The sequence below is a fragment of the Neolamprologus multifasciatus genome, chromosome 7 (assembly GCF_963576455.1).
Source record: "Neolamprologus multifasciatus chromosome 7, fNeoMul1.2, whole genome shotgun sequence".
NCBI lineage: Eukaryota > Metazoa > Chordata > Actinopteri > Cichliformes > Cichlidae > Neolamprologus > Neolamprologus multifasciatus.
This window is the reverse complement of record NC_140445.1, coordinates 28642514-28652044: the sequence shown is the minus strand read 5'-3', so window position 1 is coordinate 28652044 and position 9531 is coordinate 28642514. Positions and strand designations below refer to the sequence as shown.

The window sequence follows — 9531 nt, the reverse complement described above, 5'->3', positions numbered from 1 at the left end:
CTCTGCAGCTCAGTGCCCCTGCTTTGTCAGCTCTTTGTCTGTCAGTGTATTTTCTCTTCCCAGCATTAAATTTAATGAAAAATAATAAAGATGTTTGTGTGATATGTGATTATTTGTCTCAGTAGCATGTCATAGGTTGACTTTGGTGGAGCGCCAGGCCTTTTTCTATTTAAGACTAAGATACAAAGTGATTAAGTTTTAATCAAAGCATGCAGCAGAGATGGTGACAATTTTCTATTATATGGAGAAAAGTGGATTATTGGATTTGTAACTCATTTTGTTTTCAACATACCCCTAAAATATTCTAACTGTAATTCACAAAGGTTCTTTATGTGGTGTTTTTATCTCATAAAAACAAGTTTCATGTAATACAATGGTAAACATAGTCTATATGATACTAGAGCAGCTTCTAGTCAGCCACATATATATATATATATATATATATATATATATATATATATATATATATATATATATATATATATATATATTTTTTATTTTTTTTATTTATTTATTTTCCCTGGCAGCTACTGTATGCAGCTGTTTAGTGACACACTGAAAATGGAATTTCTCCAGCCATAGTGGAACACAGAGGACCTGCATGAGTCATATAGTCACTGTTTTGCCCACACAACAAATGCCCTGTGGAGAAATATTTACTAAACATACAACATCTTCACTGTGCAGTGAGTTGAAGAGTGAGGAAATGCTTCATCTGAGCATGAGGTTCCAACTCTGATCTTTACACTTTTCTTGCACAGATGTCAGTTTAAAAGTCATGTTGCTATTCTGGATCAGTATCTGACCTCTGGCCTTCCCAGACACCACATGTCCCAGGATAGAGGCCTGGCTCTATTGGTCCTCCCAGTGTGTCCATCAGAGTATGAAGGCCTCTCACAGGGGGAAAGTAAAGAAGGCCTGTCTGCTATGCATTGCCATGATCCAGGTTGCTATAAAAAGGGTGTGGTATGCTGCCTTGGGCTTACTGTTGGTCAGCCAGAGTTTGTGTGAGTGTCCACAACTTAGGAGGGCTTAGGGCTCTGTGTCTGGTTTAAGTAAAAATCTAGGGAAATAGTATTAAGCATGGCTGCCGCCCATCGTTTGGTTATTGTCCGCCATGGCGAGAGTGCCTGGAACCAAGAGAACCGCTTCTGTGGCTGGTTCGATGCTGACCTCAGTGAAAAGGGAGTGGAGGAGGCCAAGCGTGGTGCCCAGGCTATCAAGGAGGCTGGCATGAAGTTTGATGTGTGCTACACCTCTGTGCTGAAACGTGCCATCAAGACCCTGTGGACCATCATGGAGGGCACAGACCAGATGTGGCTGCCTGTGATTCGTACTTGGCGTCTGAATGAGCGCCACTACGGAGGCCTCACTGGGCTCAACAAGGCAGAGACGGCTGAAAAGCATGGTGAAGAGCAGGTGAAGATCTGGCGTCGTTCCTTTGACATCCCACCTCCACCCATGGATAAGGACCACCCTTATCACAAAATCATCAGCGAGGTGAGACAAATGCAAAGTAGCTTAATCATTTCTAAGCTTAAAGAGCTCCAGAATTTACTTGAGAGTGCTGTCAGTTATTAAGCTTTTGTACTTTGCGGTGTTGTTTTTGCCTCCAGTCTCGGCGTTACAAAGGCTTGAAGCCTGGTGAGCTGCCCACATGTGAGTCACTTAAAGATACCATTGCCCGCGCTCTGCCTTTCTGGAATGAAGTCATTGTTCCTGAAATCAAAGCTGGGAAGAATGTCATCATTGCTGCCCATGGGAACAGCCTCCGTGGCATTGTCAAGCACTTAGAGGGTAAGCACTGTGGACAAAGCTTACAAAAAGAAAAGAATGAGAAGGTCGGACACAGTAGATAGAGTGACTTAAAAAATGACACTGCAGAACACTTAACGGTGAAATTCTTTCATGATAGAAAGAAAGACTTCTGCAGAAAGTTGACCTGAATAGCCAGTGTCACACACTTACACAGACTTTACACACATACAGACAAGAGTTGTGGATTGCATTGTCTATAAATAGCAGCAGAGGCTCACACCAGATCTCAGGGACAGGGTAGAGGGTCATGAGCTTGGTTCCCATTACAGTCACGACCTTTATGTAGAAAGGTTGTACTTTTTCAAGGAGCAGCCCAGAGACGGATAAGGGTTTTAAAGAGCTTCAAGGGCAATAGTAAATGTCAGATAGGAGTGGCAGGTCCAGTGTTGAAAGACAGAGGCAGACCTGAGGGAACTTAATACACTGAGATATAAAGAAAACATGCTTTACTTTTTTTTCTTCTGTTGTCCATCTGTTGTCCTGTCTATGTTGCTGGGAACCTGACAGACTTACAGTACAGTGTATTGTATCAGTTACAGCCCCCTGATGCTGATCTTTGCATGTCTCCATCTGCTCTGTCTGCTTGCATCACCAGGTATGTCTGATGCAGCCATCATGGAGCTGAATCTTCCCACGGGAATCCCAATTGTGTATGAGTTGGATGCCAACCTGAAGCCCATTAAGCCCATGTCTTTCCTTGGTGATGAGGAAACTGTAAAGAAGGCCATGGAGGCTGTAGCTGCCCAGGGCAAAGCGAAGAAGTAAGCCAGACTCCTTGCAGAGGCAGAAAAAGAGACTGTTACCCACCTTCAACCTTTTCCTCTAATCTATTAGTAGATCCTTGTTGTCCATTCCAACTGGGGAAACGTTTTATGGTTCTTTTGGAGACAGGTCACTTACAGCCCATTAGCTTACTGTTTGCTTAAATGACAAACACAGGGATGACCTTTCAAAGCAAAAATGCAGGGCCTAACATTTGATGTCATCACACACCACTCAGTCCTTTGTGGCCAAGCCCTATTTTGTGGGCCCTCGCCAACCTGGCACAACCAATAAAGAAACCATCTTTTTATGTAGTGCTGTATCAGTTTCATTGTCTTCCTTATCTTCTTGCACGTCTTTTCTCTTTTTGTGTCTTTAAATTACATCGTCATCCTTATCTCCCATCCTTCTTCCCTCCCTGTTTGAAAATCCGAGCTTTCAGCAAAGTGCTAAAGGTGCTGTGAAATCTTATCCAGTAGCTGTAGCGAGGTGAGGAGGGGGGAAGAGAGAAACGCAGCCTAATGGATAAGTCAATGGGTTCGACCTGGCAGCACTCCCATAATGCAGGAATATGCTTGCTCATCCTCCACTCCAGTCAGATCTCACTGAAAAACAAACACACACAATGATTTTAAACAGGTACCTATTGCACTTAAGGCCCAGGTAAGAGTCAGACAAGTGACTGCAGTCATTGGGAGAAACATAAATGCAGACATTTCCAGATTTTTCTTGAAGGTTTTTGGTGGACTTGTCCCTTTTGACAAAGTGTTACTGAAAATTAATGCAAATTTATTCCGAGTGCCTTTTTTGTGCGATAAAACATTTCTATCCTGATGGGAGCAGTGTCTTCTAGGATGACAATGCCTCAGTTTACACAAGCTTGCTGAACTGTTCTGTGAGTATGACAGTGACATCATCATACATCATCTTCTGGCTTCCCCCATCACTAAATCTCCACACAGTGAAGCACCACAGGAAGATGCTGAACTGTCATTTTGGCCAAACCCCAACCGAGACATCCTTTGGAAGAATGGTTCATCCCTGTACAAGTTGTTTTAATGGCTTAATAGCATAAGACACTTTGTCATCTTCCTGCAAGTACATCCAGACTGTCTAGTTGTCCCCTTGAAGTGATTTTATGTGAGGAGAAATTCTTCAGGCCTGCGACAGCATTCTAATGCAAGCCTTTGTTTTTTTTCACAAAGTTACACCACAGGAACATTCTTTTTGATTGTCGCACATTCTCATCTTGTTAGCAAGCTGAGGTCAGAGTATGGAGTGCTGCTAAAGAGGGCTCAGTGCTTAACATTACGGTACAGGGAAGCTTGAAATCCTAACCTTCTAATCAGTCATCCAAATGTTTCTGAATGAATGTTTCTGCTACTATTGCCCATAATATTGATCGCCACTGTGCGCACTAAAAACAACATATAGCTTTTTAGCTGAACCAAATCAACTTAAAGTTGACCTTCACTTACATTGTAAATATAATTTTGCCTGTGTTCTGCCTTCAACCATCAAAGCAATCCCTTCTCCTCTTTCATTTGTGCTATCATAATAAAAGACCCATGAATTAAGTACCGCACCATTCCTCACAGGTTTATTTTGAGATCGGCGTGGTCAGTTTACAGACATTTTTTCTCACTTTAACACAGTGTTATATTAAACCATTAAAAACAAACATTAAAAAAACAAAACAACACAATATGCAGCACCATAGTTTTAAAGGGCAGCAAATAGAGAAGGAACACTGTAGTGTTGTCATGACACCTACTGGCTAAATGAGAGACTGAAGGAAAACATAAAAGGGGCCGTTTAGCCATTTCTAAAACCTAAACCCTGAGGACTAGGAATCTAAATACACTGACTGAAGGTGGTGTTAGGAAGCTGCTGCCTTGTCCACAGAATCGTTTTACTATTATCAAATGAATTCTTTTCATTAAAACAATAGCGTCATCAAAATCCTTTAGAAAGGAGCCTGAGGGGCACACAGGCAACATAAATCAGATAAAACTGACTTCAATGCACACCAGGACATTTGGTGTAGTCACTGTTCATACAGGATCAGGGGCATTATTTTTCTTGAGGGACTTCATGAAGTTCGGCCGAAATGTTATCTTATAAGGATTCTTCTTGTAGTCAACTGCTCTGCTTGTTTCTTCTTTTGATCTGTCTACATACTCTGCAGCAGTTGTGACATTTCTTTCTATGTTGTTGATTAACTCGCCCTGGGAGAAGAAAAAACATAATGAATGTCATTCACAAATATGTTATATTAATGTTCATTAAACATTCCCAGGCGAGGTAGCTTGTGTTACCTGGAGTTCCAGCATCATGGCAGTGTCAACAAATATCTCGTACAGCTCTTTAATGCTGGACTCGAGGCAGAGGATTTCCTGATGGCGAAGTTCAATCTCAGTCAGAGCCTGGCTGAAAATCTGATTGTCAGAGGTGATCTGCGAAAGAGAAAATGCTCAAGCTGTGTTTTAATTATCATATAAACGGCTTCAAACTTACAAAAACTGCTTAACTGAGTGACCCAAAAAAAAGATGAAAAAAAGATGTTAGATTCCACTCACATCAGATATGAAGATGGCAAGATTGTCACGTTCCAACATCTCCTCCAACTCTTTACCTGTAGTGCTTTTATTCACTGAAAGTAACAAAAGATACTAAATAAGTTTCATCATGTTTGTGGAACTTAATTTATTGAACAACACCTAAATAAATAACAACAGACAAAGACCAAGACTTATTTTGTGCTGCCAAGGATGCCAGTTAGATAGTCACCACAGGGTGGTGCAATTACACCTCAACTTCTACTTACTGCTATAATGATATACATTAGTCTGTTTACTAAACGTACTACTGCACATTTAAATTACAGTGTATTGTACTGTGGAGCAAGACAGCTTAAGTACTACACTTAAAAGCAGTTTTCACAGATACACTGCACACTGTAACTATTCTAGATGTTATCATGGGGAACCACATGTATGAGTGCTTATTAAACAGACACCCTGCCAGCTGCTTAGTACAATATTAATTGTAGATTTGAAGGAAAAAAAATCAAATTTAATGGCATTAACATACTGGCAATTACCATAGCATACCTGCCACCTTTATAGGTACACCTATTCAACATCTTTTTACCATAACTCATTATTCAGCCAATCACATGGCAACGCAGTGCATGCATTTAGACATGCAGACATGGACAAGGTGACCCGTGTTTGAGCATCAGAATGTGGAAAAGGGTGATTTAAGTGACTTTGAATGTAACATGTTTGTTGGTGTCACACTGGCTAGTCTCAAACTGTTGATCTACTGAGATTTTCCCACACAGCCATCTCTAGGGTGTTTTTTAGGGAATAGGCCAAAAAAATACCCCATGAGTTTTCTGTGCAAAAATACCTTGTTGATGCCTGAGGACAGAGGCAATGGCCAGACTGCTTCAAGCTGATAGGAACGCAACAGTAACTCAAATTATCATTCTCATTACAACCAATGCATGCAGAAAAACATCTCTGAATGTAGAACACATAGAACCTTGAATGTGATGGGCTAGCAGCCATGAAGAATTAAGGTGAAAGTTAGTCCAGTCTCATTATTAGATAATAATAAAGTGTATCTAATAAAGTAGTTTGTGAGTGCATGTAAACTGTAAGGCAGCACTGTTTTTAACAGGAATTGAAAGGACAGTTTGCTTTACTGTTTAAATGTATAAAATAACTTCAGACTACAAAAGGAGAAAACGAAAACTGTAAACATGACATATAATAGAAAGCTGGTTATAATACTGTGAAGTAGTGAGTCATGAGAAAGAACAATGAACCTGACACTTATTTACAATACAGCGCTGACCATAAACTGTAGACTGTAAATTGCTGCTCCAAAACGACACCAGCTTATTATCCAAAGTGCTACTACTATGCAAACACCATCATAGTGACTTACACTAGTGTAGGTTTTCCTGCTAGTAAAGCATTGGCAGAAGCGCCCTCCATACAATGCAGTATGGACTGGTGTATGAAATAAAATCCATTTACACAACCTGACCTGAGGGTGAGGAGGGTTAGGGTGCTCCCTTTTAGATTTGGCAACTTACCAATCTCCAGCTGTCTCTGAATTTTTGCCTTGCATTTTTCTCTGAAGGAAATTTGTGCCTCATGGTAACCCTTCATGACTTCAGCAAACCACCGAGTCAAGTATGAGTGCTGTTGAAAGAGAGCCAGAGAATGAAGTGAATCAATTCACATGTCAATAAAGAGACCTCTGTCAGGAGTAATTTTGTCGGGCGTGTTTGAAACTGCAAAGGAGTGTCAGACAATCATTTTGCACCTGGTGTATGGCAGGAAATAAAACTACTTGCACACCTGGTTATTCCTAATACGTTGTGCTACTGTAGCTCCAGTCTCATCCCCAGGCTTCTGCATTGCTGAAAAACAATCCGATCTAACATGAATACAGGACCAAGTGAAAACTAAACAAAGTCTGCTATGTCACAGTCCTTTTCTGCAGTTACAGTAAAGAGCTCAGTGTTATTGTCAGCTTGTTTACAAAAGGCATGTTGAGTGGGCTACACCACACTTCCTTTTTACACATTTACAAGTCAAATCCTGTGTTACAAACTATTCCCACTGTATGAGGAACTCAGCTGCACTGATCCTCCCCATTTCATTATATTAAACAATAACAACACAGCTAAATATGCATTATCCATATAAAAAAAATGATTAATTTTATCTAACTACACTGAAGCATGACAAAAACTTACACTGCATAAAAGCTAATTTTGCAGTGCTTTACAACAAAATTGAGTCCACCTACATTTTAGCCTTGCTTTGATTAACTTAGCATTCTTCTTGGTCTCATTGTTCAGCAACTCCAGCTCATCTTTGTTTCCTGGGAAGAACAAAACAAGTTCAGTCCACAGAGGAAATAACTACTGTGTGTGGTGAATATCACCACAGACAGACACCAGGGGTGTCAAAAAGGATTAACTTTTATATATAGTGCTTTTGTGATGTTCATATTATATCTGCAATTTTAAAAACAGTTGCTATGTTGTGCAAAATGTGAATAAAAACAGAATGCATTGATCAGCAAATCTAATAAACTCATATTTTATTCATAACAGAAAATGTACAATTTAAAATAAACATTACTCATTTTATGTCTCAAATGTCTCAAAAAATTGGGATAGGACAAGAAAATGTTAAAAAAAAAAAGTTAAATAAAAGGTAAGTGGTACTAAGAAGAAAGAGCTGGGGAACTGGCACTGGGTCAGTAACATGAGTAGGAATAAAAAGAGCATCTTAGAGAGGCCAGTGAAATTGCATTTTTGAGTATTAATATTGTCTACTCAAAAATAAACTACAAAATGGACTGCTGCTATAAGCACAACAAGTCATTTCTTAATAACGGTGTGTAAAGAATACCACCACAAGCTGGAGACGGTTTAATTTGAGGTGCCTAGTGACCTTTTGCACGCTACACTGTTATTATCTCCATCTGTGAGTGTACGTGTGTGTGTGTGTATATGCAGATTTTGAAGCTATATCTAAACTTCCTAAGCATGTTGATCTGTGTAACATTTACCAAGTATGTTGCTGTACAAACAGCTGCAGGTGTGTTTGCCAAAGGCTGTTTAGCCTCTTCGTTTGTGTGTGTTTCTTGTTGCTGTTGTGTGACAAAGAGAATTTGAGACAGTTTGAACGCTTCAGCATAACAATGAAGAATCCACTTTTGTCCTTGCTTCTTTTTGAAAAATAAAAATTACTTACTCTTGTCTTGACTCGGAAACGCGAGGATGGCAGCTTGTCTTCTCTCCACATGCTCTGCTTGACAGGAGATTTTTTCAATGAGGTCTCTCACCTCCCCCACCTACACATGCATGGATGCAAACACTACTGTTACACAGCTCGGAACACACAACATGAAAATATTATATGGGGTATGGTGGTGGGAACTGGTCTGACAGCACACATGATACTTTGCTTTTGTGAGGCTAACACATTTCTAGCAAAATTAACACACGTTTATCAGACAACCACTGACAGAAAATACACCTTTAAATGTAATTACATTACAGTGACAGTTAACTATTGTATAAAGTATTGCCTTTAAAATATTGTACATATGAAATTTGAGCTATTTCAGAAAGAACAGCGTAGCTCAAAGCTGTGTCATGTTTACCGTTTTGAATAAATCCTCCATGTCTTTCGTGGCCGTCATTTCGTCCTTTTACAGGTGAGAAAAAAATGACATTTAGTCCGTTAAAGATATTTGAAAAACACCACCTTTACAGGGAAAATCCCTTGAATGTTTTAGCATTAATATCTAATACTAAAAAAACAAAATACAAAGCGCGCTGCTGGTATAAACGAGACAAACTGGATGTAGGCTTTTTTCCGAGAAAGTCTTTTAACTTTAAAAACCTTTTAAAATCCTACCAAACGGCTAACATACGGTCGGTATTACGGTGACTACAACGACAAAATAAGAATCCCTCGTAATACTGTTACTTTCGGTATTGGCGATAAGGCTCGGCCTCACCTGCTTTCTGCCCTTCCTCTTGTTAGCACAGCTCGATGAGCTCACCTGTGTAATAAAGTGCGCTGGCACGCAGGCGCGTTACCGTCACAACAAAGCAAACAAAGAGCCTGTCCTGCGGCTAAAGGTACTGTACTTACGGAGCAGGTGTGGGAGTGATGCACCTGCCGTCTGTTTACTGTAGTTCACTGCGACTTAGCATTAGAACTATACTAGGGAGTGAGATTTAGGGGATTGAAAAGCTTTTCCTACACGGGAGTTTACCAGTACGAATCCCAGTGCTAATATACTGTATGCTGTGCGGCTAACTGCAGCCAGGGCATAGCTTGTAATTGCCCAATACCCACAAACACCTTATTACAAATTTTTGGTAACAAGTCCTTGCTAACTGGTTTT

General features: G+C 40.1%; 2 protein-coding genes across 3 annotated transcripts; one reads left to right on the top strand and one right to left on the bottom strand.

Moving 5' to 3' along the window:
- Positions 1-967: 967 nt before the first annotated feature.
- Positions 968-2894, top strand: pgam2 (phosphoglycerate mutase 2 (muscle)). The gene is made up of 3 exons (XM_085168451.1): positions 968-1500; positions 1617-1797; positions 2414-2894. The coding sequence occupies exons 1-3, from the start codon at positions 1084-1086 to the stop codon at positions 2581-2583; spliced, it is 768 nt and encodes a 255-aa protein (XP_085024577.1). The 5' UTR covers positions 968-1083; the 3' UTR covers positions 2584-2894.
- A 1264-nt stretch (positions 2895-4158) lies between these two features.
- On the bottom strand, positions 4159-9238 carry LOC146514487 (syntaxin-2-like). Of its 2 annotated transcripts, XM_085168450.1 has the most exons (9): positions 9139-9238; positions 8779-8823; positions 8367-8466; positions 7411-7485; positions 6957-7018; positions 6689-6797; positions 5160-5233; positions 4899-5036; positions 4159-4808 (listed from the first exon to the last, which is right to left on the bottom strand). In XM_085168450.1, exons 2-9 carry the CDS (start codon positions 8815-8817, stop codon positions 4635-4637), a joined length of 771 nt encoding a protein of 256 aa, XP_085024576.1. In that variant the 5' UTR covers positions 8818-8823; positions 9139-9238; the 3' UTR covers positions 4159-4634. The 2 variants fall into 2 exon arrangements, with proteins under 2 accessions (XP_085024576.1, XP_085024575.1); XM_085168449.1 differs by lacking the exon at positions 9139-9238 and having other exon boundaries at positions 8779-9126.
- Positions 9239-9531: the final 293 nt, after the last annotated feature.

What these genes read in the sequence shown, in the direction of transcription:
- pgam2 (XM_085168451.1), top strand. Translation starts at nt 1,084, where the DNA reads ATGGCTGCCGCCCATCGTTTGGTTATTGTCCGCCATGGCGAGAGTGCC. An exon ending in ATCACAAAATCATCAGCGAG is followed by an intron (nt 1,501 to 1,616) that starts GTGAGACAAATG and finishes TTTTGCCTCCAG; the next exon opens with TCTCGGCGTTACAAAGGCTT. An exon ending in CATTGTCAAGCACTTAGAGG is followed by an intron (nt 1,798 to 2,413) that starts GTAAGCACTGTG and finishes TTGCATCACCAG; the next exon opens with GTATGTCTGATGCAGCCATC.
- LOC146514487 (XM_085168450.1), bottom strand. Translation starts at nt 8,817, where the DNA reads ATGACGGCCACGAAAGACATGGAGGATTTATTCAAAACG. An exon ending in TTGCCATCTTCATATCTGAT is followed by an intron (nt 5,037 to 5,159) that starts GTGAGTGGAATC and finishes TCTCTTTCGCAG; the next exon opens with ATCACCTCTGACAATCAGAT. An exon ending in CCATGATGCTGGAACTCCAG is followed by an intron (nt 4,809 to 4,898) that starts GTAACACAAGCT and finishes TTCTTCTCCCAG; the next exon opens with GGCGAGTTAATCAACAACAT.